We start from the raw sequence: 27,891 nt of genomic DNA, 5'->3' as shown, positions 1-27,891 counted from the left end.
CAGGGACCGAACACACCTGGGGCTGATAAAGTGCTGCCAGTGGACACCGGGAACAGTCACTAAACGGTGCCCGACGCGAACGGTTCCCTCCCCGAAGGGCTTCCACAGTATCGGACCAGAAACTGCCCACGGAAGTGTAAGTTAAGCTGTAAGTGTCATTCCGAACGGGCCCGCTGGCCGATAAGATTGTGTTTTCTCCAAAACGGACGTGGTGCGGTGTTGGCGTGCGATAAGAAAGTGAGGATTGCGATATTCGTTGGCCCGAAAGGTGAGGGACCCGGATGGAGAGCCGTTATCAACGCTTGACAGTTGATAAGCAGTGCGCCGGTGGTCGTAAAGAGAAAAGGTCACAGCGCTCGGCGCACACGATCAGTGGATCGGTTATTAGACGCACACCAGTTTGAGGGTCGCCCCGTCGGTTTGTGCGAAGAATTTATTTTTAACAATCAATTAGCGCTGCAGGTGATACGTGGCGAGCAGCGCTAAAAAGCGAGTAGTGTGACTTCCATTCCTGGCTCGGCCGATCGTGATCTCGTGTGTCACGCGGCAAATTGTGGTTTATGCAGATCGCATCGTAAATGCCAAAGGCTGGCATATGCGATCACGTTAGGCGCTCAGCGGTCGAACCGCACTTAACCCTGCGGTTTGATGAACCGCATTACCTAATTGGTGTCATCCGCCAGCTCTAGTTCCATCTCTTTCGTTCGCTCGCACCACAGCGAACGATCTTTCGCTTTCCGACCGACGGAGGCTGCGTGCCCTTTGCTTGTTTTACTGTTCTTCTCATGGCAAATTGAGATCGTGTAGCGAGTGATGAAGATCCAGCGTGATCGATGGTGTGTGGCGCGCGCCTGTGTCTGTGTGGGAAGATGCTCTCGTTAGTGCCGAAAGATCCACAAACTGCGGATGCTGCGAATAGCGAGCGGGACAGAAGGAAAGAGAGAGAGAGAGAGCACCAAGCAATGCGTCTATTTCGCGTGACTGCCCTTGAGGGGGGCCCTTCATTACCCGAGTGCTTGTTCCACCTGTCTGCCTATCGATTTTGCCTTGACATGATCGCTCTATCTTTCTTTCTCGCTCGCTCTCAGCCAACGTTGCGCTGCGCTTAGCCCATTTTTCGATACACGATCGCTACGATTCTCCGTCGCGATCACTCGCGACTGCATCTCCCTTACACCCGTCTTTACTGTTATCGCTTAACACCTCGACTCGAGATTCGCTTAGAAAAATGCGATAAAATGTAACGCATTTGCCAACAACTGGGAACCCCCGCAAGGCACGATCGTGTGGTGTTTCACAATATTTACTGCATTCCGTTTTTTTTAAATTACGTGCTTATCGGTGTGCTTAGTATCGGGCACACGGCCCGGTTATCACCATGCTGTTTACAGTTTGCCAACAGTATCGAATTGTATCGAAATCCAGCCGATATCGCGATGAGAAACTTAGGGGTCTCAACGGTGACGTAACATTTAATTGTTTGACAAGGTTTTTCAAATTTTCAAATTAATCATTCAAAGCATTAGCAAGGCTTGCGTGTAACGGTTACTTTTCAAACATCATCGTTGAAGTAGTGGAACAACTATCGTCGACGACACCGGTACACCGGAGCATCCGTTCGTCGATTCTCTATTGCGCATGTTTTCCAAGGGGAAAAACGCTGCCAAGGAGAGTGGCCAAGTCTAGGTTGTGTATGTATCGCGCGGGTTACATGTGCCACTTGAACCTCAGCGGGGTGAAGCGGCTCGAACCGGTGGGCATGCGCGGAATTTCCATGTTTTTCCAGCTCCACTCACCCATGGGAACGTGGGGCGACCGTTGACTCAGCTCTAATTTTGAGTTTTGAATGTTGTCTTCCAAATGTAAACATTTGCAGCGCCTGCAAGGTTTCGCAAGATTTCTTTCCCTGGGATTGACCCCCGTCCCGTTGGCAGGCTTGTTGTTGGTATCGACAATTTCCCACCAACCAACGGATGATTCAAACCACTTGGTGTCCTTCCACTAACGATGGATCGGCTCTCATCTGGCAACACCGTTTTCCCGTACAGCAACAGTGGTTGGGCTGCTGATTATCCTCAATTTTTCACCTCACTTTCCCCCCGGAAAACGAAAGGCACCCTTCGGGGGCCAATCGCACACGCACACAGCCAGCGGGCGGCAAATGAGACGCGCGTGATAAATTCCATCCCCCCAACGGGGTGAATGCGGGTGGCGACACGCACACAGCGACGGATGCACCACCCCTCCGAATCTAACTGTCTGTCTGTGCTTCCAGGCACCACCATGGATCCCAGTATTCTAGCAACCATGGACCGTGACGCACTGAAAAAGCAGATCGAAAACATGAAGTACCAGGCCTCGATGGAGCGATGGCCGTTGTCGAAGAGTATCGCAGCGTAAGTACCCACCAGCGGAGAGCCCCCCGTGCGTTCCACTCCACCCCCGGCCTACTGTGTGCCAAAGTAGGATTTTATGATTTGCCCAAATTAGAAGTAGCGATTTTTGCCCTCCATCCGATCCTGTGTAAGTGCCAACTAGGATTGCAAGCACCGTCGCTGTCATCGACGACTTCTTCGCTGACCTGATCAAAGTTACCGTCGCCTGTCGTCGCCTGTCGTCGCTGCCACCGTCGATAATAGAAGTCGATAATTTTGGGGTGTGTATGCTCTGCAGTCAGCATCGGTTGCCATCGGAAAGTGACAAGTGACTCGCCTGCGACCGCCGACACGAAGAACTCGAGCGTGTGTTAGTCAGTGTTGTGCGTGCGTGTGCATGTGTTCGAAGGATACACCGTGTGGCCGGAAGTGAAGCAATGGTTCACGGCTCTCCAGCACGGGAATCGCCCCAAGCACCGTCTACCCAGCGGACGACGGTGCGGAAAAATCGATACCCCCAGTTGTTTGCTGGTGTTGGTGTGCCCCGACGGTAGGGTTGGGAAAAGTCGCAAGGAATCGACCGCAAGGAGCGGATGACGCGGTGAACAAAGACTCACAGCTCACGGCACCGCCTCACGGGGTTGAGCAGGGTGTTGCACAATGAATGCGCGCGGACGGCACAGCATGCGCTGTGTATTGGTGTGTAGTGCCTTTGCCTACTGTGATGAAGCGTCACGCGTGTGTCACGCTATCGGTTCTTATCTGCGGTTTCTTGCCGTCTCTGAATTGCCGCCCTGTGCTGTCGGTGGTGGTGGTGGTGAGCTCACCGCTCGAATAGGGGTTGCAATACAAAGGGGGTTGGAGAGAAAAACAGTGCCAAGGTAGAACACCCCAGTCAGCGGCCTATATTCTTGGCGGGGCGTGAGAAAAACGCCAAGACAAAGAGCGCAGGAAGCGGCAAGTGTGGGGCCCACCGCCATAATTACGGCTCTTATCGCCATTATCGCCGGACCGGCGGTCATTAGTGTGATGGCGATCGAACGTAGTAACCGTTGCCGAATGGTTTGAATAAACCGTTTTTTAGGTTGCAAAAAAGTTTGGTTATGTATTGCTGGGCACCGAATCGAATGGGCACCAGCTTTCGACAAACAGTGTAGTCGATAGCCGATCGGTTCCATCGGTGGAGGTACTGGCTGTAGTTGTTTTTTCGAATTTAGAACACTGTGTTCACACCAGATCACCGGCTCTGGTGCAGGTGTTACTTCATTTACACCTCCATGTTTTCGCTTGCGATCGGCATGAAACGGGATCGTTTGTTTTATTTCGTAACACTGCCCGGCACGATCAGCTAGCTCGCACGATCTCGTGGGACTCTGAGTAAACAGCTATTGATCACTGGTGCTCTAGGGCCAGTCAGAAGGGGTTTGTGAACGCGATTGATGATTATTGCTCCGGTCCTGCGCCGAATTGCATGAAAGGGGATGCCCCAACGAAACAGTATTTATTGTTTCTAGATATGTTACTAAACATTGCGACTTTCCCTTTGCTGTTCCTACTTTTCGTTTATTATTTTTAAAGACACTAGCATCACTTCACTTCATTAATCGGGCGTCCCCGAGCGTAATTGCATGTCGTTTACCGGTCGGGACGGACATCACACCCGAATACGCCCGTCGTAATGGCCTCCTCCATTTAGTACAGAAAAACGGCTGGAGATTGCCGTGCCACGAGCAGAAATTGATTGCGAAATTCATTACTCTTTTCGTACTTGTGGCACCCGGGGGCCCCGGCTCTGTGCCGGTGCCCTTCGCTGTGAGCAACTTAATTGAATCGCGTGGGATTATCATGATTTAGCGGCATACCGAGCCCGCCTGGAGGTCGGGAGGCCGGGGCCGATCCTACGACGGCCACAAATTGGCCACGGGGGTGGCGAATGTCAGTATCGAGATTACAACACGCGAATAAACCACGAAGATCCATCGTTGCACGCGCCATCATTATCCTTCGTCCTGTGCCCCTAAAAGCAACTGGTCGAGCAGTAGATGATGGCCGGTAATGCCCGGTGGGCTTTATAATTGAGCGTGGCGCATCCGGGCGAACCACAACCACTGGTTGTCGTTGCCAAAAGTCTAGCCCTCTGACGGAACGATTTTTGGCCACTGGTCAGAGTGTGTGGTTATGTTTTGTGACCGAAAGTGAACCATAATTGCGATGCGATGACAGGTCCTTTTTGGCGCCGGACGACCAGATTGGCTATCGATCATGTGGTTTTTGAAAGCGTGTCGGGTTTTGTTGTTGACCAGCTTGTACTGCATGATGCTTACAGCAGGACCGAACCGCCACCATGAAGGGAGATGAGTTTCTGGTAAAGCCCACCTTTGAAAATCAATCAACCTCAAGACACGTCCAATGGGCAGGTTGAAAGCACAAGCAAAAGTTGTGCTTAGGCTGGCCTGTCTGTGCCTTGTTCAACACTCTGCAACAGGCTCACGGACGACGTTCATTAGAAACGGACGGTGAAGAGGACAGCACTTAGCACTAACGATGCACTGATGAGGCACCTGCAGCCAGTCACGCGTTGGTGGTTGCTGAAGAGCACCCCGTCAGTCCGATGAGACTTATGCAGACATGGTTTTGCTCGAGGATATCTCGAGCGAAATAACGGTTATGTGGACATACGTAGGTTGACCCAGCTGGGGGTTCCAGCGAATGTGCTTGGTAACAGGAAGCCACCTGGAAGAACATTATTCTCGCCGTCGAGCCAAGGTGGGCCAGTCTAAGGGTCATTGCTGGGGCTTTATAATCCCCTCCCATCTAACAGTGAGTTATCAAAGCACAAATTTAATCTCTTTCAAGGACACTCGGTAAGACTTTTAACCGTTGGAAACCATCGACTTGGCGAGCCAACTTCTCCTTAAGTGAAACATTCTTTGTTCAAGAAATGCGTTGAATCTCCGTCGTCTTTGAACAGATTAGGCGAAACGACCCCGCATCGAAAAGTTATTCTCCAGCGTAGGGCCAAGAATTCCACTCGAACACTTCTACTTCGGATTGTTAAGAAACTTCGAAACGCGAAAGGCTCCCGAGTGTTGAATGTAAGAAAACGAATACTAAACTAACTAAAACTACTAACCGTTCACTAACCGGTCTAACAAGTGCATGCAACACCGCTAACAGTAGGTTAAGAAAAAGTGTTTTAGGTTAAGAGAAGAAACCCCACTCTAATATGCCTGACATGCCACTAAACTTCTAAAACCAAAAACTTTAACCCAGCTAACCCCAAATGGAGTCGGCCAGGGGCCTGGCGAGCAAATCACGTTTTCACCGCGGCACGGTGTCGCCATCCGTCCATCCGGAGGACGGGTCCGGACAATATCCGCAGCATCAACAGACGGTGATTGAATTTTTAATGAAAAGTAATCAAACCGAAGCTACTTAGCGGAATAAACAGCGGCGGTGGGACACGCGAACTCCTATGCCAGGTGGGTAGACTCATTAATTCTTGGCCGGGTGCATCCCCACGATCGCGAAGAGATGAAGTGAGATGTCGGAAAAGGATTTCAATTCTCAAGGCAGACGCGGCACGTGATGGCGGGATTGGGATGCAGTGGTGCCTACTGCTTCTGATGATGGTGAAATGACACTGGAGCCGATCGAAAATGGAACGCAAAGTCGCGATGGGGAAGAAACGTGGCGGAAGCAATTTGTGATCGAATGCGCCATCCCTCCGGAGCCTATAGCGCACCTTAATTGGATCGCAATTAAAAGCTTTTCCCTTGTCCACCTTACGAGATGCGCCGAGGGCGTGAGACACGCGTTCCAGCATCTTTTAGCGAACTAACGAAGTTTAACGGGATTGCGAATGGTGGGTTTACAAGCGCTCACTTCAACCACTAAGATGGGTACCACGCCATTGATCGATGCTCTTGGATGTGACTACAACAAACTACCCTTCATTAGCCTAATACGATAAGGCCCGGCGAAGGAGGATGGTTTCGAGTGATACGTGACATCATTTCGCACGGCCCAACGCTTGTGGGGGCCCTTGTGGAGTCGATCGCATCGGTTCAATTCGGTTGATTGATGGAGAGCAATTTGCCGTCGCCGTCCCTTGACGTCCTCACGCGACGTAGCTAACCTGTGCGAGGGGTTGTGCATTCTCATGCTCATCCTCGTCCGGACCACGTCTCTGTATTAACGGGTCGAAATGTTTCCCTGGATACCGGACTCAGGGACCGTATTTAATTACATTCGACCCGCAAGAAGACGTGGGCCAGGATTCCCGGGCCGGTTTCTCAAGAATGAGGTGTGGCCCGGGTACAGCCGAGTGCGCAGCTATACGTCCTTTGATGTTACTACCTGAATTTGTTATGAAATTGGAGAAATCTTGTTTAGAGAATTTGAAAGGTATTAAGTAACATTTTTCCCCCATTGTCCCAACCCAAGTTTCCTCGTTAATTTAGTATTTTTCAACCCAATTAAGACCACTCAGTAATTGGACACAAAATTTTGGTAATTTTGTGTCCGTATCCATCTTCTGTCTGTCCGTATCCTTAAGAGCTCGAATCCGTTGTCTATAAGAGCAAACCCAATGGCTCTTTTCATGACCGTACAACATGACGTCGTTATGGTGGCATTTTATGTCCCGGTACCCGGTGTCGTATTTCACCAAGCATCCCGGGATGTTGCCAGTAGCCTCTCTGTCAGATCCTGGTTTTGGTGTTAAACATCAAAGCCCGAGTCTCAACATTCCTCGGACCTCTTGGTAATGCAATTGCGCGGGCACTGAGCCGCGAAAGAATCATGTTTATTAGCACCGGTTTGGCTCGCTCCGAAACCATTTTCCCGGTGATTACGGGACCATTGCAAGCAACGAACGACTGTCATTCGACACAAAAGCATGATTGGAAATACGTGAAAGGTGCGTGAAACATGTTCACGCATGGTCGCACACGATCACGGTTCGAGCTCAAATTTTGACGCCGGTCCCCGGTCGGTTCGATGTCCTTTTCGTGCCCGGGACTCCTGCTGAAAAACTTTTGAAACACGCAGCCATCACGCGGAATCGTTTTTTTTGCGGCAAAACCTTTCTGTCAAAACTCCTTGAAAGTTGATTATGTTTCTGTAATGCTTCACCGCGATCGATCGAGTTTAGTAGCGCCATACTCCTGCAAAGCCGCCACCGGGGACGGTCGTTGAAGTTGAATTGAAAGACGCCCGAATGAATAACCATTATCTTAGCTTTTTTCCGCCACCTTTCGTTCACCTCGATTTGCATTCCGTGTTTTACAACTCTCTCAAAGGGCCGCAGAAAATTGGACGGAAGCTCGCGCTGTTCCTGAGCCGAGGTCCGCAGCTGTCATCATCGTTGGTCCCGGTGCCCCGGAGGCCGGTGGGTTTTCCATAATTTAATTTGCCTGCATCCCGCGTCTGGCCACGGCCAGCGCCACCGAACCGAGTTGGAGGCGCAACTGTTGATAAACTTCCGGTGGTGTGCCACCGCGGTCCGGTGCCATACACTTTGGTGGCTTTCCATAAATCAATTTTTCATCGCGCAAACCAATGGGCAACGATGGTTCAGGTGCCTGCAGTCCGAATGCGAAAGAAACGTGGCGTGCGAAAAACAAGAATCCATCGAAGCCCGCCACGTGAAGCGGGAATTTGATTTCTGCGGTCCTTTTAGCAGCTTCCAATGTTTATCGCACGAATCGAAAGTTTAATGTAATTTGGTGTGATGAAATGGTTCGGTGCTAATTTGCTGGCACGTGGGCAACTTTGCAGCAGAAATTTACAACAAACTGTGGGATTCATAACATGCGTCTGACGTCGGCACATACTCGTTAATTACTTTTTGGAGTTCCGCCCACCGACGGCAATGAGGCAATGTGTACCAAAATTAATTATCACCGAGGCCACCCCCCCACCGAGTTCGTTAGTGTGTGGGCCAAAGTTGTGTGAAACAGGAAAATAAGCGCACCACATACCCAATCTGGCAGCCGACCGGTTTAAAGAATTTCAAAAATGTGAGGTGTAAATTCACTTTCGCTTGATGATGGTGTCCTCGGCACCGTTTGTATTCGTGCGCAGGCTGGATCCATTTTTTCCCATCGCTAAGGACCTTCTGGTGTTCGGTGATATGTGTTTGCTTGCGGAAAGTCAAGCCTCTAACGATGGGAGGAAGGCACCGGAAGCCTGACTGGAGTTTTATTGCACGCCCAGGCATCAAGGTGTTGTGCCTCTTCCTGTGCGGTGTGGTCCCGTATCAAAACCGTCACCATAAAGCACGCATCCCACGGAAGAAAGCATAATAATGGCGTAAGGGAAGCGAGCACGCAAAAAAAAACATTGCAGTCGAGCCATACTAATGCTCCAGGCACCCCCCATCGGCCGGATTCGGCTTGATTCGATTATGAGCCCCTTTCTGGGCTAAAGTGGAGCCTCCGGCCAGATCTGCCCGAAGTGTGGTCCTAAAGCGTTCGGAATTATATCTTCGTCCGAAATGATTTTAATTTAATTCATCTCGTGGAAGCGTCATTCAGTTTTTCTTGCGTGAACTCATAGATGCCAATCGATTCTCGAAACCCTATTTATCGACCTCTGTCAAACTTGACTCGCGGTACGTGTTTTCTTGCTGATTGCTGAGCTAATGTTCTGGGAAGAAATCGTTTGCAATCGCGATCCCCGGGAAAAAAGGAACCGTTGGGCTTTGATGTTTCCACTCCGGTGGAGCCGAAGATTGAAGAAATGGCCCCACGAGCGGTGAACCAATTCGTGGCATCCTGTGGAAAAAGGGGGGTTCAATCTTTTCGGAAACCTACCAGCGAACCGTGGCTCGTTACGTGGCGCTTCTCCGGAAGCGTGTCCATCTGGGCAGCGTGTTCGCCATCTGGCCGCTACTGTTTAATAAAACATCTAATTGTAATTGACAGAAACGGTGCGAAACTGCCACGTTTGTTGGCTGCCGGTTGGTTGGGTGCTTATTATTTATTTACCCGCGCCGCCTACCGGCCCCATCCGCCGAATATGAAGGAAGGCTGTGTTGGTTGACGGCAGAGTGCTTCTCCGGAAGACGTGTTTGCGTTTGGAGTGAAAGTTTTCGCAAGAATCTGATAATAAATTCAGCATAGACGAGAAAGGGGAGGGCAGATCGGCCACCAAACCGCAGTGGGTTATTACGACAAGGACATGTAACTGGAAATTGGGACCGCAAAAAGACAGCTCGTTACATTCCGTTTTTTTTTTTTGCAGGAACGCAAGAGTAATCGTGGGGAAATTTTTAGCGACAGATTATCTGCACTCAGGAACCCTCATGGCGTTCGAACGAATGGTGATGCTTTAATCTACAAGTTGAAAAAGGAAAGATACCGCCGGGCCGATACTTTTTCGAAGGACAATCCTTGGAAGCAAAAATCACCCCAGCATAATGTGTGGCGCAGGTGATGATTTTTAACAATCCTCAGCCCCAAAAGCTTAAAAGGGATCAAACGTACACCCTTAAAAAGCCCACAAAAGGATGCCCAGGGCTCACTCACAATGAAACCCTTCACCGAAACGCTAATCTAGCGCTGTTTTTCAGCGGCATTCGGGACCGGACTTGGGCCTCTCCCAGATGCGCTTCCCAAAAGAGTTCAAAGAGTGATGCTTTGCAAGAGATTTAGATGGTTTCACCTGAACCCCTGTCGGTTGCAGGGCTGTCGCTGTGCGAAAGAATGTCAGATGTTGCTCCGGTGATCATGGGAATGGACCGCAAGGTATTGGCTCGGAAGCTGATTCGAAGATCATGCGATATGAAAAGGATGAAAGGGCGACGAGTTTGATACAAAATTCCCAAATCCCAGGTACCTCAATCCGTGCATCTTCCCGATCCGTTTTATAGCCTTTTTTGTTTTGTGGTAAGAATTATCGTTTGAATCCGCTTTTCACTGGTTGCTACGAAGGACGTTGCTAGCCCTTGCTCTCCAGCCTGCAGCCCGTTTGTCTTCTGACCAATCTACACTCTATTTCTCTCTCTCTCTCTCTCTTCCAGCATGCGAGAGTACGTGGAGGAGAACGAAAAGAACGATCCACTGATTCACGCACCGGACAAGAAGAACAATCCGTGGGCCGAAAAGGGCAAATGTGTCATCATGTAAATAGTGTTCCCTCTTCTACCAAACTACTACTACCTACTACTACTGCTACTACCACTACTACTAGTACTTCTTCTACTACTACTACTACTACTCACCGCTACTACCACCATCTCGACAGCGACAGCATCCAATTGTAATATTACTCACCTCTGGTTCAGTTCCGCGCGGCAGCGATCGGCCACCAGGCCGGAACACTATCAGCCAAAGGCCAACAATTGCCGGGGCTAGTTCTGCACTCGCAATCACATCAACACACACCACAGAAGCAAAACAATCAAACAAACTCTACCTCCTCTTCTCTGTGTGGTGGCCATTTTCCGTCAGTCCATTTTGGGGCCGATTAAACGCGGAACAGAAAATAGCTCCTTTGGATAGGACTTAGTGGTTCAAAACTGAACGCAAAAACCACCTCAGAAATGGCCACGAAAGGATTTTCTGACAAGCAGCTTACGAGCGCAAGGATTTCAAAGTCACTGTCAAAGGTTACGCTGATTGAGAAAGAAATTTTATTTTTTTGGCTCGAACGTGGCATACAATTTTCACCGGGCGAAGCTATGAATCCGAAAACAAGGCGCACTGCATAATGGTACAATGCAAAATGCAAATTTTGCCAACATCCCGGCCATTGTTAGGCTGCGAACAATGTTTTTCGCTTCGATTCACTACCCTTTTTTTTTAACTCACTCCGAACACGGTTTCCGTCGAACGGGAGCTGGCAGAGAAGAGTTGTACAGGGTTGTAGCGCCCAGAGAAGCACAGAGAAGAGGAACAATAGCAAGGGACCTCCCGCTAGCGTGTGGTGTGCGTTGTGTTTTGCGATGGCAAGGAACTGCCACCGCGTAAAGGATTGAGGCAATCTCCATCCAAGATCTGCTATTGTTTAACGTCGTCTCAGATCGACGACCAGTCCCGAATCTCAGAGGCCATCAGAGCGGGTGAGAGAGAATCAACGAAATGGAAGCCGCAAGCAGTCTTTCAATGTGCAAAATGGATCGTACGATAAATTAATGTAAATCAATTGAAAACATTGGAAAAGAAGAAGAAGATGCAACTACACAACTTGGGCCACGTTTTCTTTTCGACGTTTTCTTTCCGTTTCTCGTAACCAATCCGCCAGTCGATCGCCAAATTAATCCCTTTCCGTGCTGCGCTGTACAGATGGACACCTGTATAAAACTCGTACACAAACAAAGGCTAAAAGGGCAGAAAACAATAAAACCCACCCCGCATGCATGTCTCGTTCCATGTTGTTTCATGTTGTTTGTAGTGCTGCGCCCCTCTTTGCATCGTTTCGTGTTTGTTCGTTCATCGATTCTGTTCCGGCTTCCGGGTTTTTCTGTTGTTTTTCGTTATGTTTGCCCATGTTTCTACGTTCGCTTCCGTTCTGTTTGATGTTCGATCGTTGTTTTGGGTTTTTTTTCATTTGGTGCATTTGTTTGATACTGTTACGTCCGCCATTGTTTTGTATCTATTGTCTGTTCGGCGGCTGTATAAAATGAAGCGGGTCTGCCTGTGTAGAAACACTGTTTCGGTTCCAATGTGACTGTGGCTCTGTGAAGGTGGCGCTAATCGTGGTTCTTGGCATGATGGTAGTTGTGTTTTCTCTCTGTTTCTGTTCCCGCTATCCTTCCCAGCGGAGTCCTCGGACAAGTTCAGGGGGTCAACGTTCACCGGTGTGTGTATCTCTTGTTGTTGGTTTCTTCTCTTCTCGACAGATAAAACCGCGGACCGTTCGATTCACCAGTTAGCTATGCTGCCTCGTAACATCAACGCAAGACAGATCGTTGAGGCCACCGGTGTTCGAAAAGGACTCGCTCGGTCCGTTACGATCCTGCAGTCCCCGGCAGCGTACCGAGAAACGAGTGAATGAGGCAGTCGGAATGAGTGAGAGAGTGACAGGGTTAGAGTGGCAAGCGGAATACGCGAGGGTATGGAGCAGAGCACAGATCCATGGCCATGTTTCTTGTCACGCGGAGATGGATGAAAATGAACCAAACGGAAAAAAAACAGAGTGAAGTTGGTTTCAACCCGATCCCTCGGCGCCCTCGAACCCAAGTCCCCGAGATCGAACTTCACCTATACGAACACACAATCAAACACACACAGACACATCTGCACACAACTATTTTGCATTTCGCAAACACACGAAAAGCGCAACAGCAGCAGCCATAGCGGCGTCACCCATCCCAGCCACGGACCATAAGACCTTCCGGGCGTCGAAAGGTATCAGCGAGCGTGTTCAACAAGTTTTGCCCATCCCCCCCATGGCCCACGTGGCAGTGCGGAGCGGTGGTGGCCAGGAGGAAAAGCGTAAAGTAAAACAAGGATCTAGTCATAGTTTTCGGCAGCGTGCAGAACTCGAACGAGCCCGAGCTCCGGGAGCGGTGGATAAGTTAACAGGCAGCAGAAGTTTTCTCTTTTAGTTCGTTCCGTTCCCGAACATAAGAAGAATGCCGTGTTGATGGCGATGATGATGATGATGTAGCCAGTGTCAAGAGTTCTCGACGAAGGCGACGGAAGTATGCTCCTGTCAGCCGGCTATCACTCAGTGGGCAGATCGGGAGCACCTTCATCATCCATGGTAGCCTGTTTCATGTAATTGATCACTTCTTTTTCGGTTCATCGCGGGTGCCGTTTCCGGTTCGGTAAACAACTTGAAACGACCTCCAGTGTGCTTGTTTGGCTCCGCACTTCGGGAATAGTTTAACAATTGTTTTTCTCACACAAAGCATTATACGGGGCCATGAGTTTTGATCTCCACGTTTTCTTTTTCCACCAACTTCGTCAAACGTCAAACAATCACACAAGCTAGCACCGGTCCACCTCGGTCAAGGGGTCAAGCGATTCAGGGAACATCCTAATCAAGTGTCACCAACACCTATCGCAATCGCACGGGGAGTGTTTCGGTATGTTGTTTCGATGTCATTCTACTTGTAGCTAAAATCAGTAAAAAAAGGCGACCCGCCAGCAGCAGTCGCTGTAGCAGCGGCGGAATCGTTTTTAGCGACGCCAGTTTAAATTCCATGATGATAGTAACCATTTAAAAGTAAATTATTAATACATTAAACGACCACTAATCGTCGAACAAAACACAAACACACACATACAACACGGAATGCCGCGTTGGAAAGTACAGAATAAAGAAAGCTGGAAAACCACAACCAAATCGCTCACACTTTCGTTCGCTTTCGCAAGGTCCACCAAAGAGGTGTGTTTTAAAAAGAAACACAGTTACACTTCACACATTTTGGTTCCAGCATTTAAGGTTTCTCTCCGTATGCGAGTTCCATTTTTTTCTTGTCCACTGTGCAGTTGTGGACTTTTAATTTTTCACTCATATCCGCGACAGCACTTTTGCTTGGCCCCATTCTGGACCTCTAATACTAACTATGACCAAAAAGTACCAGCGGCACCACTCGTTACGGTGCGTTTCCATTACGTCGTATAGCAGCGAGCGATAGGATGTTAGCCTGCTCCACATTACATCAATCATTGATAACTTTCATGAACTTGTAACGAAACTACTTTAAAAAATACTAATTAAAATAGATACATTTTAAAAACCGAAACCCCCGTTTGTCCTGTGACTGTTGCGTGTTGCGATTAACGACCATGATGTTTATTAACGACCATCCTGTCTTGTGAATATCCTTATTATCCTTATTATCCTTAGCCACAGCTTTAAGGATTCGCATAGTTGGTTTATGTCTCCGCTAAAAGCTTAACCCAGACTTTTCGGGAAGCTCCCAATAATGGTTTGGGGCTAGGATAGTATCTTTCGTACAAAGCTCCGTTGGTAAATCAACTTCCGGTTAGAGGACAAGCCATCGTTATTCAATTCTTTTTGATTTGCGATTGTAGGGTGTTCAAAAATTCTTAAATATGTTTTAGTATGAAGTGTTTGTTCCTATTTCACACCTTCTCTGAACTTCTTTCTCCCATCTCATTTGAACAGCAAAGATGAGTTCAGAATCACCCTGTGCGATTTCCCCTCGTAACATAACGCCTAACGCTCGTCGTGAAGAAAAGCGCTGCCAGCGTGTGGCAATCAGTTGGGAAATGTAGACCGAATCGGCCACTACTTCAGGACCATCGCCACCCAAGGCGCTGGGTGTGGGCTTCTCCTGGGGCGCAGTGTGAAAAACGACGTGAGAGTGTTTCTCGTTGCAGCGAAGAAGATTTTTTTTCCATTTTCCCGGGTTTCTAATTTATTCGCCAACTTCCGGCCAAGGGTGTCCTCATTACGTTCTGTCTCTCTCCCTCTCTCTCTTTCTTTCTCCCGGTGCTGTGCCTTGAAAGGCTCGATGGCTGCGTGTATGTGTTTTGTTGCTACGTTCGGTTGTCCCCCTGGATGGTCGTTTTTTTTCTTCGTTCGGGCCGTTGTTTCCTTCGTCCGGGGGAACTTGTTTTTCATTACAGTTTTTTATGGATTTGGCGCGCGTGTCCCGGTGCACCCCTCATTTAGTTCGTGGCTCCGAAGGGACGTGTCTGAAAACTCTGCTCCCAGGGGGTGGCTGATGAGCTGATGATTCCGTCGAACGGTGAAGAAACGGCTCTGAAAAATCGTCAAAAGACGTTTCCTTTGCCCCTAGTGTCGGCCCGCTGGAGGGTGCGTGCCGCCGTCCGTAGGCAGCGAGAAAAAGACAAATGACGGAAGCATAAACCCAGCTACTTGGGACCGAAACTTAATCACACGGTCCACGGTACGGTTTTCCCCGCGTCCGTGTTCGCTTTTTAGACATCCACCGCGACCCGTTTTTGTCTTATTTTTCTATTGCATTATGCGGACGCTGAATCATGGGCAGAGGGCATCATTTTTTTCCCTCCCGAATGAGGGGTGACTTTTTTACGGTGCTCCGTTCTTCAGTTGCTTGGATCGTTCCGGGGATTTTTTTTTCGTTTCCTTCGAGTGTTCTTTGTCCTCAAAGGCAGCAGCAAAGAAGGAGATTTTAGCAAGCAGCCGACGAGGATAAAGATTTTTAATTTCATTTGATTTTGTGAGTGACATTTTCGGTTTGGTTTCGGCTTTCTTCATTACGGTCGGCTTGAAAAAAAAGGACACTCCGTCTGAGATTTCACTCCGGTCGTTGCCATGGAAGGGCATTGTAATGAGCATGCTGCGTCGACGACGTCGGGCCCATTAGCATATTTTTAGTTGCGCTTCAGAGATTGATGAACTTCGGCCATCCGGTTGCTATAGGCAATGGGCGTAGGTAGCTTCAATCAAGGAGAACGCGTGCTATGAGGCGTGCAGCGTGTGATTCGAGCCGCTGACAATGTAGCCCGAAGGTAATGAAATTAAAAGTTATTTTCAACACGGGATTATAATTTAAATTACTTCGGGGCCGCTGTCGGATTTTGGTATCGAGAATAATAAAGCAAAGTAAAAAAAACACTAAAAAGTTGTGGGTTTTGATTCATTAAAAAAGGCCCAGAAAGAATGTTAAACTATGCAAAACTGGAAACTTTCAATAAATCATTCTTTCACTCAACAAAAAAGATCATCATGATGCGCCAACTATCATTTTTAACAAAATTCTCCAATGAAGTATGCAAAGGTGACGATTGGCCTGTGTTGGAAAAATTACTTAACATTTGATGACTTGGAACACTTGTTAGCAGAGGCAGGTAAGTTAAGGGTATCCTTGTATCGTGTGTACACCCAGCACACGTCACCGGGTGTCAGTTTGGCACATTTTCGGAGGGTTCAGAAAAAAAGGACACCCCTCGTTTGGGCAGCTCTCACGAAAGGGTGAATCGTCTGGTGTACGTTTAAAATCACATGACAACGATTCCCACAAGGCACCGAAAAGCACTTGCGCCCTTCGACAAAGTCAACGTACGGGTGACGGTTGTGTTTGTTCAACAGTAAATCGCTTCGTCCTTTCGTAACGCCGTAACGCTGTAACGCGAGTGTAACGTGCGTTAGAGAAAAACCCTCTCCCAGAAGGGGAAGTTAGTAACGCTCACCAGCCGACCTTTCCGGTGCCTTCGCAAGGGGCGGCAAGATAAGCGAAATGGCGGAAATTAATTGTGTTCCTTCGGCTGGCGCTAAAGACCGCAGCATCCGGTGCCGGCGTGGAAGACCGCCGAGAGCCCGAGACCGCGAGAGTCGGGCTCGCCGCGAAGGAGGAGCATACCGAACCCGAATCCCGGAGCGCGCGAGAGACAGAGACCGAATGGCATTAATTAAGCTCATTATCATTAGCCCGTTCTCGGACACACCTCGGCGATGTGTCGCCCCGGACGACACCGCTCGGTCGGCCGGGCCACATCCTTTTATGTAATGAGCCCCGAACGGTGTGGCGAACGCGCGAGAGCTGCTAAATGGTTACTGGCGAGGCTGCGCAAAAGATTTTATGCCACCTCCCAAGACAAAACGAACCAACGTCTGGCCCGAGAGAGGGCACCGCGGGCGGGCGGCGGGAAAAAAGGGAAACTAAGAAACAGTCATTGGCTTATACATATTTGCAATTTTTCGCACTCGGTAACACCCACAAATCAGCGTCTCCCGCGCCCGGGCCAATTTTCCCCGGGAGCGGTAAAGATTTTCCGACCACCCCCCCCACCCTCCGGCACGGGATGCTTCGACATCACACCGGTGTGGGCGCAACAAGGACGAGCATCCGTCTCACTCACGGTGAGCGCGCGAGAAAAATTAAATAATTATTCCCATTGTTTCCGAGGCCGCGCTCTCGGGTTCGGGGCCGAATGCGTATAATTACGGCCAGCAGCGGGCGGCCAAGGACTTCGGCCACACACGCGGTCGTATGTATTTAACACGGATCCCCAGGATCCCCCGGTGAGACAACCCGAACACTCGCCACCGACCGATTCCGTGCTTGCGCGAGTGAGACAGACTGATGCCAGTACATACTCCAGTGCGAGAGGGGAAAACACCACCACCATCGGGAAAGTGTCGCTGCGCAGGTCACGCGCACCGCCGCTGGGGAAATGTCCTTACAGCTCGCGTGTTATGTACAGACGGGCCACGCACACACGGCCGAACGGCTCGGGCCTTCTCATTAGCCAATGAACAAACGCGCTTCTAATTTTACACAAATGAGAAAAATCAGCTCGCGGCCTGCTCGGTTCGCGGGGCAGACGGCGGCGGTGAGACGGTCGTTGCGGGATAGAGCGAGAAGAAAGCGCGAGCAATGTACAATAAACAACCCACCCATACACGTGCGCACGTCCGGCGGATCGCTGTTTTAAGTAGCTGTCAGGACTTTTCTCGGCGTTTTTTTTTTGGCTTTCTTCGCCCGTCACCCGATGGTCGGAAAATGTGTGGGGAAAATGCGGGGCTGGTAGGTGTCTCTGTGTGGGTCCGCGTGGCGTGTGCCGTCTCATTGAGTGTGCTGCTCATCAGCATAGTATTCGCGCGTTCATTTCGTAAGATCCTTGCCGCGTTGCCAATTTTGGGAACCGATTTTATAAAACATTCAAATAAAAATAATTTTAAAAACGTTAAATCCGTCAACCGTTGTTCAAATAGTAATGGTTTGATTTTACATTAATTAGTGTAATTGGTTAGGCACTACTTTTCCATTCATTTGCAAGCTGCTTTCTGATTCTGATCTCTTGAAGAAAGTTGAAAAAAAAACTTTCCTTTCCAACAAATTATTGAACTCGCATTTTAATCAGCCACACTACTTTGTGCCACCGGAAAACTCCCCCGGATAATGTGGCCCCCGTGATGCAAAAGAAGCCGGCGGCAAGAAGGACCCTCTCTCGTGTGTGTGCGAAAATCGCGAGGATAAAAATTGCAAAGCAGTGCCCGAAGCGCCCGAAGGACACGAAACTGAAACTGGTCGTTCGTTTGTTTACCTTTTTGCCGCTGCCGCTTCCGTCTCGCTCGCACGCGCCACACATTCACGACTACAATTAAAAGCAAACCCCCTCCCCGACAGTGGGCACAGGACACAGCATGGCACACTGCGAGCGAGAGAGAGAGAGAGAGGGCAACAAATGAGTACGAGAGAAAAAAAAGGTGCTAGGTGCCACCAAAAGTAAAGTTGTGTGGAACGGAAAAACTCGGCGAGCGAGTGAATGAGAAGGATTGGAAATTTCCCCTCACGCACCCACACACGGGCAAGTGTCATCCTTGCGAGGGGTGAGACGAAATCAAGTGCACCACCACCACCAGAGCAAATGGCCGCAGTAGCCGAGTGTTGGCGCGCGCGGAGCTAACTGCACGCTCGCGGTCGAGTATTTAATCGGGCCCCTCGGTCTCGCTCTAGCCCTTGGCACGGCACGCGTTTGTATGTATTCACGAGAAGCCTTTGCCACCCCCGGCTCGCGTTGGTGTGCGTGCGGCGCGAGGACACACACTAGTGTGTCGGTGTCGGCCGCGCCGCTTGGCGCGTGCGGGCGCGAGCGAGACGGCTCGAGCGAGGGCTCGCTTAATTTGCATATATTTGCTATATATGAAATAATTTTTCCCTTTTTAATATTTCACTCGGTGATAACTTCATTCTGGTGTGAAATAATTGCTCCGCGCGGTAACCGTTTTTACATCATTAGGGCGAGCCGCACTTTGTTTATGCATGCATACGCGTAGCAGGCGGCGTCGGCAGCAGACGCGGCTCCCGGCAGCGCAGCTGCTGCTGCTGCTGCGGCAACATTAGCGGCGGCGGCCAGCAACTAGCAACGGCCACCGCGAGCAGCAACGCCCCAGCCACGGGTGACGGCAACATTGTCGGTTGATGCTGCCGCGCTGCTGCTTGCCGGTGGCCGTCGCCTAGTGTGCCTGGCTGCCCAACCAACCGACCAGTGGTCAAGCTTCTCTCGGTGGTGGCGTGGAAAATCGCACGGTGAAAATCGGGCATCGGCTGAGTGCAAGTGTTGCGTCCGTTGATCGTTTGGATCCGCGGCCGAGTTCGATCGGTCGTGGCAGCGGCAGTGCGTGATCCTGGTTTGTTATTGTTTGTTTGTTGTGCAATAGTGTGTCCGGTGGTCGATTAAAACCTTCCCGAGTCCGGCCTGAGTCAGTGTCAGCCCTTCAGTTTTGATCGCTTGTGGTGTGCTTTGTCGTGTGGCTAAAAAGGCTTAACAATTTAAAACGGCATTCCAGTTGACTCGTGAAATTCGTTCGTCCTGGTCCGTGTTTTGGGCGCGTGAAAAGTGTAAACAAACGCGTATAGGTCGGACCCGCACGTGGACTCGCTAGATGTCCTGGCCACGTTTTCCACCCAAACTGGACTGTGTGCTCGGTAAACAACTCTATCGGAAGTGATTTCAATAACACTCCGGTCCCTGGACGGTGGATCGATCGCATCATCACGTTCCGGACGCGGGTTACACTGGAAAAAACCTCCTTCAACCCTGAGCGGTAAGTTAATCGAGTCTCTGGATGGATACCAACGCCTGGGCCGGAACCCACTGACGATAATTACCTATTGGTCCTCGCGCCTCACGGCCCGGTCGCGGGCTATTGATTAAACAATAGTTTGCAACAAACCGAGCAACCGAGCAGCGGAGTGCATAAAGTGTGCTGGTCCCCCCCATGAACGAAAAGGGCCAACAGCCACAACATCGCCTGCACGTGGTTCATTGAACCGGCGTGCGTTCGGGGCACAAAATCCGGCCCCGGGGAAAGTTGTGCACCACCGACAGTGCGGTGGGTGGTGGTCATGGGTTGCGTAGAGTGAAACTTGCGTAGCGTCGCGTGTGTCACGCTGCGTGTGCCTGTGTGCGCGTTTCCGCTCTGCCGGCGAAGGTCCTTCAACGGTGCGCTGCCTGCCGAGTGCCGGGTGACGTGTTGCGTCAAAACCTGTTGGCGGAAGTTGGCCGTCCGAGGGTTGCGAAGGGGCGGCGGCAGCAGGCAGTGGGTGCAATTGTGAATGGACAGTCGGCCTGGGCTGTGACCGGGTGCTGGGAATCGAAGGCGAGTGTGGCAACAGGCAGATAGCTGGCAGACCCGATGCAAATGTGGAGTCTACTCCAGACCTTCTACTGGAATACATGATTTTGTGTCCAAAGTCACTCTAAATTGTTACAGACAGTTAAGAGGCATCGGGAGGGCAAGCTTCGCGAAGGTTTGCATTCAGCAAATCAAATATCAAATCATAAAATATTTGAAAACAATAGATGATTGGACAATGAATTACGTTATTTGTAAAAAACCTGAAGTAAATTGTGTAAAGTAAAAGAGATACTCGAAGGATAAAGCCAGTATACTCATTATACTTTTAAATGAGTGTTCCAATTAACGCTACACTGGCCAATGACGCAGACAGCACTTTCATGCTTGTCGATCCCTTTTCTATCACTCCATTGGTTTTGGTCCATTTGTTTTGTACCATTAGTCCATTGGTTCATTGTTTTAATCTTGAAGAAACGAACTGGGCCGTTGGTGCATTAGGTTGGATGTTGTGATATTGTTGTTGTTTGGTTTTGATTGCTGATTATTGCCAATTATTGCCAATGTGGAGATCGCTTTTTTATTGCCAATAGCAGGTGTCATTAGTCCATTTGTTTTGTACCATTATCTTGTTTAATGTTGTCCTTTGTGTTTATTATAGACTAATTGCGTAGTTTAAAAAAAAATGTGTGTCCATTTGTTTTGTTTGCCGCGGCAATGTTAGCTTGACCTGGTTGACTTTGATTGATTTTCTTTCGATCTATTATTTATTACTAATCGATTATCAATTTATTATTAATCGATAAATCGAACACTCTTTCGCGAACGAAAGCTTTACATAGCCAGTTCTGTATTTCTGTTATTGCATTCTATGGCTAACATTCTGCATTGTTTTCATTTTAGCACCCCTCCCGATTCACGATGCGACGTATCGACGACTCGTTTTTGGAGCGCATCCTTAAAGTGGCGGAATCCTCGGCCCAGGACTTGGATGGCCGCTTCGGCGGACTCTCGGCGAGGTAGCTGAGAAAGAGTACACAATTTGAAGGTGAGTAACGGAAGCCGACCATCCTGGAAAACCGCTCATCCTAAACAGCGTTTCACAATTGTTTAAGCCATCAAAAAATTCCTTTCGCACCGTTTGACGTCGATAGGGACGAACATGTCAAACCAAAAAAAACCACGGAATCGTGAACCACCCCGAATCGTGTGGCCCACTTTCGAGTGTTGTTCCTGGCGGTGTTCAACACTGACAGCCCCTAAAACCTGCTTTATGGCCATTCAACGGAAACGGTTTAAATCCTTCCGTTAGGGTTCGGTCCTTGCCACCGCCCTTTTGCACCTGCCGATGACCAACACTCTGAAGGGGGGGCACTTTTTGGCCAAAACCGCCTCGTCGTCGTCTTGGTGGTCGTCGACGGTGTCTGCGTGAGCGATACCGAAGGTCAAGGTTTGCCGGCCATGTTGGGCTCTGAGGTTTTCTTTTTTCCACCGTCCGTGGCACCGCGTCATCGCCGCGCCATCGTCATCGTCATCATGCTCACGATGATCTGTAACGGGCGAATTGAAGCAAACATAAAAATAGAACACATTCCGTCCGGCTGGCCGGCCGCCGAACCGGAACGGTTTTTGGGTCCGTCCGTCCGTCCGGTGCTCGCAGTCCTTGTTATGCTATTGCGAGGTTTTTTTTTTCGCCGTGGTCCCCGTGGAGTGCGGGTCCTAACAACCCTCCGGTTTAGGGTTCCCATCGAGTGGTAATTAAATAAGCGGCACCGGAGCGATAAATCAAGGCATGCAAAATCGTGTGTCATTAACGGAATTGCGCATCGGAACCCTGGACCTGGCTCCGGAAACGCCCCAAAAAAAGGTCTTCCGTTTCGGAAAAACGCTAGGCACTTCCGTCGGTGTAGAAAGAGTCCTGTGGGTTGAGTTGGGGACATAATTTCATTTCGATTTTCTTCCTCTACGACCGAACGGGCTTGGCCGGGGCCGCTTCTTTTCACACGCTGGCGTACACTAATCTTTTTCGTATCCCACACAACCACCCCCGCGGGCGGTGGAGTGTGGCCACCCTTCGGCAAACGCATCTCACGGGATGTACCATCCTCGGAAGCCATCGGAATCCACTCATTTTCCAGCCAGCCAGCGATGTGTGTTCTCTCTCTCTCGCCCTCTCTCTGGTACGTTCGGCGGATCCTGCTCCTGCCGCTGCTCATCATTAACATTTTCCAATTCCAATTCTCTCACCCGACACCTTCCCTCGGGCCGGGTGGGGGCCGGAGACAATATACATAAATTCATATATTCCGCCATTCTGTAAGCGCGCGCGCGAAATCGGTCCACAATCGTGTCCTCGTATGCTAATGGCCGGGGAAGGGCGTCGTTGCACCTCTCACTCTTTCTTGCTCTCTCTCTCTCTCTCTCTCTCTCTCTCTCTCTCTCTCTCTCTCTCGCTTCTTCCAATCCTCGCCAGTCAGCGCCTTGGCCCTTGGAAGGAAGGCTTAGCCACCCTCGGGAAGGACTCACATTCCGACGGTTTCTTCTCGGCGAGTTCGCCCGCTGGCACCACCCATTAAGGCACACGTACACAGACACATACACACGCGTACGGAGAAAGCGGCACGCGGTGGACGACGCGCGGGGGTCACATCCTTTCCACCTTCGCTCAAGGAGCTCAAGTTTCGGGCCCGATGTACTTTATTTTCGCTTCGCCATCTCGCCCATTTCTTCTATCACATATGTACGACGGCGGTGGCCACTGTAGTGCCCGTACGGTGTCACCCTTCCCTTCACCCCCAGACTCCCGCGGGGTCCCCGGGCTAATGCGGTTCCTCTCGGTTTCTTATTAATAAATTCAGGGCGAGTAAAAATCTCAAAACAGAAAAGGACCAAAGCCGCCGGTGTAACGCCATCAAGCGGCACCGTGTGCGAGAGAGAGAGAGAGCGCTAGAGGCGAGAGAGAAAAAAGAGAAAGTTCGCGGAGCACATATGAGCACTTTTCCCCACCTCGCGCTCCTTTTTTGCACACTTTTCCAGTGGAGGGAATGGAGGCAGCCAAAAAAAAAACGAGGAAAAACCGTCACCAGCTGGGAACGTCGTTAGAAATATCAAACACCACCCTCTCGGGCCACCCGAAGGCGCGCAGAGAACACGGCAGAGAGAGAGAGAGGGAGCGAACTCGGTGAAAGTGCACGCTCCTCTCTCACTCTCGCTCACTCGCTTGCTCAGCGTCTCAGCGACGCCTTCTTGGTTCATTTTCGCATGGCAAAGCCTCGGCGACGGAGAAGTCGTTCGTTAGTAATATACATTAGCGAGACCGACGGACGGAGGACGGCGGCTGGCGTGGGACGGGACGGCCAGGGAAATTACACATTCGCACACCCACCCACACACATGCATTCGGGTGGGTTCCTGTTTTTTTTTCCCCCACAGCTCCTTCACAGTTTTGACAGCTCCAACACAATTGGTCCAACTGTGAGTCGGCAGGCGCAAAGTAGGCGCGGGCGCTGGGAGCCCTCGGAAAATCAGCATCCCTCGCGTAGGGAGCGCTTTTCCTTCCGAAACGAAATAAAAGAAGCCTTTGGATGGAAGTCGGGCGTTTGATGAGGAAATGGGTGGCTGGTGGTGGAGAAAGGAGAGCACCGAACCGAACGGGCTGCTTGGAAGGAAAATGAGAGTTCGAGTGCGAGGGAGGAAAATTTTCAACCCCCGCGTCCCCACACGCTCCGTGGGCACAGTCTCTCGGCAATCCATCTTGCGGCTCTCGGCATTTGCATCGCTGCCGCGCACTCGACACTTCTGCCCCACTGTGTGTCTGTGTGTTGCGGCTCGAGAACAGGTTTCCCGATTGTTTCCGCAGCGCATGTGACACACACGGGGACACAGGGGGGTGGGTGGCCGGTATGTAAAAGTATGCTGAGAGAGCGCGCGGTATTCGCCGACGACGCCACCGGTTCGGTGCGTATGACAAAATATGTGATTTGCATTTAACTCGATTGAATTTCCACGCAATCTCTCGCTCTCACTCTTTCGTTCTCTCGCTCTCGCTCGTTGGAAATTATGTAGAATGTGAAGGAATTACAAGAAAGATGTCGCATTGAGCGGTACTCTAAGGCGACGATTCGATTCGTTGGTGATGCTTGGGATAAATAGATTTATTGGAATTTTTAAAATCGGTTAAAACCAAACGAAAGAGATTTTCCATAGTGCATGAAGTCACAATAGAATGCACTTTTAATTTGAAAGTTCATATAAAAAACTCTTTCTTTATATTAGTATGTTGTGAAATATTTGCGAATTGAATGTAAAAAAAATCCTTTTTAGTAATACTCAATAAGTACTGTTTTCATTTACACATTGAAAATTTAATTATTACTATTTAGAAATGCTTATTTCCGTATTTTTCTCTAAGTATTTTAGCTTGTGGATTATTTGTTTTAATAAACTGTACGATAATAAATGAATCTCTTTTTAATATTAATACGTTACCCAAACGAACATACTTTGGATATGGACTTTTCTTCGTGTTTCTTTTTTTTTGCACCCCAGTCAAGCAGTGCCTTCGGGTATCTCAAATCACAATTTGGAGTTTCCACTCTGCAAACATCTGCAGAGTGATGCATTATGCATAATTTTCTTATAAGAAGCGAATCTCACGGAGCGAAACTTCAACTGCGCCTCGACGCGACCAATCCGGTGGGCGCAAACTAGTGAGAAGTTAATGCTAAAGAGCTTTCCATTATGGCCGGATCACTGTATGTGTGGGTTTTTCTTTTTTCCACCATCCTCCAGCATTCGCATAAATCCACTGCTCGCTGCATGTTTCGCGCGGCTGCTGCAGCAACACCGGATCGTTCCCGGATTCCTCAGCAGATGGCAAATCGGGGATCGGCATTCGCGAACTAGCGCGGAAGCTGGCTGGGAGTGAAAAGGAAGTAGACTTTTTTGTGTGTTTTCCGTTGCTTGCACATCTTGCCCTGCAAACAGGCACAGACCCCGGCACGGTGTACAATTTCCCGTTCCCGTTTTCAGATCCTTCTCATTTTCTTCACCAACTTCTCGCTTTGAGGGTTCTCGCTTCGCGTTCGGCTTATCCTTCCGCGTTGGCGCTTTCCCGGGGGCGCAGGGAAGCAGGGAAAAAAGCAGCAAAATGAGATGCTGGAAAGCTCTCGACGGGGAAAGGCCACACATCCACACAAACCCCACACTACATCGTTGCGCAACGGGAACGGGAGAGAGAGAGCGCGAGAGAAATCTCGTGTGAGCGTGAGAGGAAAAAGAAAGGGCAACCTGATGTGGGAAAGAGAGAGAGCGAGTGAGCGAGAGAGCGAAGGCAAGGATGTAACCACATCTTCGTCGGCATATCCCGATGCGACAGGTTTTGGTGCTTGCATGGCACAAAAAACATGGAAAAGGAAAAATGAGCATTCCACTCACACAAGCACACCACTGCACTGCGGCCACACGTTAAATACTATCGCGCACGCACACATACCCGCCCGGTGTAATCATAATTACATAAACAATCTTGAGCTTATCATTGGTGTTTATTACGTTCGTGGGCTCCACGCTCCGTGGTGGTGTGCGTGCGTTGAGGACCCCCTACCCCAACTCTACTACCATTTGCGAGTGCACGGCGAAGTAAATGAACGTAAGTGGGGAGCAACTTTCTCTCGCTCGCTCCCTCTTTTTCGCGCACGGACAGTTTTAAGTACATGTCCTGGCGGCGGCCGCTGTTCGGAAAGTTCGGGTTCGCGTTCGCGAACTTTTGATTCCGCAAAATATGAAAATCACAAAGCCAAGAGCCCAACACGCATGCTGGCAGAGGTGGCAGAGTATGGTTAGGTACATACTCCTGTAATTGGGCCGAGGTGCGCAGAGTCACCTTCGCGAATGCGAAATGGCGAATGTTTCGAAAGGGACTCGAAGGAAGGCGATGCAATTTTGCGATGCTTTTGGCCGCCGGGTCGGTTCGGTAATTAAAGTTTTAAGTGAATAGGACGTTTTAGATTTAGAAACATTGCTAATGGTCGTTGAATCGTAACAAGTAGTGGGATTTTTACTGCAACATTGACGTCGGCTTCTCACTGTTTCCGTATCGATCCCGTGCTTATAATTGCCATCCGCCATAACGCGTGGCGTCTGTGTCCGGTTTGTGTGTATTTTATGTTTCTGGCGAAAAAATGACAGCACAAAAAATTCGACTCACAAAACAGTACGCGGATCTTCCTGTACCACATTACGCGGACGATTGCAGAATCCACATTTCCGGGCGCGCTTTATCAACAACAATCAGAGCGTCAGGCGACGGCGGCATTTTTCATCTTCGATTTCATTCGCAAGGAAGTGATCGCATCTCGCTCTCTCTCTCTCTCTTTCTCTGTCCCGCTCTTTATAAAACTCCATTCTTTCATTTTCGGGCGAGGGCCTTCTTGGATTTGAAGATTTCCTCGCTTAGCGGACGCCGCTAAGGAGCTCACCCTCGCAGCTCAGAGGCAGCCCTCGGCACCGGGTCGGTCGGTAATTTATTGCATATATAATGCGCACTGTACGGTGGTAGTGTGTTTAGCTGGCGCGCGAGAAGTGTACGAAAAGTGCAAACAAAAAGAGAAGGAAAAAGTATAAAAAAACACGTCCTTCCACGGGGCGCAGGGATCGGAAAAGGGCGAACAAAAAACTTCGCTCCCGAATCGAGCAACCCAAGATGCTGGGATCAAATGGGATGAAATTAAACGGCCGTGCACCAGACAGAGAGAGAGCGAGAGAGTGAGTGCTGGCGCGCGGGTGACGCAGAGGCAGCATAGAAACCAAGAGGGTGGACACCCCACCCGTCGGTCGCTGTGGATGTAAAACTAAAAAAAGGTCCCAAATTGTACGGTCGAAAATCGATAACTCGAGTCTCACCCTACGACGGGGGGAAAAAAAACAACACAGGACACAGAACCGGGACCGGGATCGGAACCGAGAATGCACCCGGTGGGAACGAGACACACCACCACGTGGTGCGAGTGAGAGAGAGAGTGTTAAAGCTGTGTGAGTGCGATTCGGCACGGCCAACAACGGAGCAAAACAAAAGCAGGCGATGGCGACGAAAGACCGGGCGCAACTCATAAGCCTTGACAGGAGTGAGTGAGTGAGCAAGAAAGAGAGCGGGACAGAGTGTGCTGGAAATTTTGGTCGAAGCTCAGGCTCACCGGGAGTTTTTCTCGAGGAAAACTTTGGCCAAAAGTAGCAACAACCAAAAAAAACTTCATGAGAAAAACTGCGAAGCGGTAAAGTCTAATAAGTCCGGGTGTCCGGGTTGCGTTGGCGGACTGCATCCGTTCCCGGGAAGGAGTATGTGTGCTTTACACACATACACATGACGCGGGGGGCGGGGGGGGGGGCCTGGGTAGCGCCACAGTGTTTTAAAGCAAGTACCACATTCTTGCCCCGACCGCACCGAGCGAGAAGGAAACACGTGAAAAGTGTGGCAGTCCTTGGCGTCGCCCATAAAAAAGGATTTGTTGGTTGTTGGCCTTCT

The 27,891-nt window shown here is 49.9% G+C and overlaps 1 protein-coding gene across 4 annotated transcripts; it reads left to right on the top strand.

The window, feature by feature from the left end:
• Positions 1–9: 9 nt before the first annotated feature.
• LOC131211852 (guanine nucleotide-binding protein subunit gamma-e) lies at positions 10–14,065 on the top strand. Of its 4 annotated transcripts, XM_058205499.1 has the most exons (4): positions 10–148; positions 2,276–2,396; positions 10,402–10,503; positions 12,223–14,065. In XM_058205499.1, the coding sequence occupies exons 2-4, from the start codon at positions 2,284–2,286 to the stop codon at positions 12,224–12,226; spliced, it is 219 nt and encodes a 72-aa protein (XP_058061482.1). In that variant the 5' UTR covers positions 10–148; positions 2,276–2,283; the 3' UTR covers positions 12,227–14,065. The 4 variants fall into 4 exon arrangements, with proteins under 4 accessions (XP_058061482.1, XP_058061479.1, XP_058061480.1 ...); XM_058205496.1 differs by lacking the exon at positions 12,223–14,065 and having other exon boundaries at positions 11–148; positions 10,402–11,740; XM_058205497.1 differs by lacking the exon at positions 12,223–14,065 and having other exon boundaries at positions 21–136; positions 10,402–11,740.
• Positions 14,066–27,891: the final 13,826 nt, after the last annotated feature.

This window comes from Anopheles bellator, chromosome 2 (genome assembly GCF_943735745.2).
Source record: "Anopheles bellator chromosome 2, idAnoBellAS_SP24_06.2, whole genome shotgun sequence".
In the NCBI taxonomy this organism is placed as follows: Eukaryota; Metazoa; Arthropoda; class Insecta; order Diptera; family Culicidae; genus Anopheles; species Anopheles bellator.
Note: the sequence above shows the minus strand (reverse complement) of the source record. Positions and strands in the feature narration are given on the sequence as shown.

Excerpts from the sequence above, each read along its gene's own strand:
- LOC131211852 (XM_058205499.1), top strand. The coding sequence starts at position 2,284 with ATGGATCCCAGTATTCTAGCAACCATGGACCGTGACGCACTGAAAAAG. Across the intron at positions 2,397-10,401 it reads TTGTCGAAGAGTATCGCAGC|CATGCGAGAGTACGTGGAGG; the intron begins GTAAGTACCCAC and ends TCTCTCTTCCAG.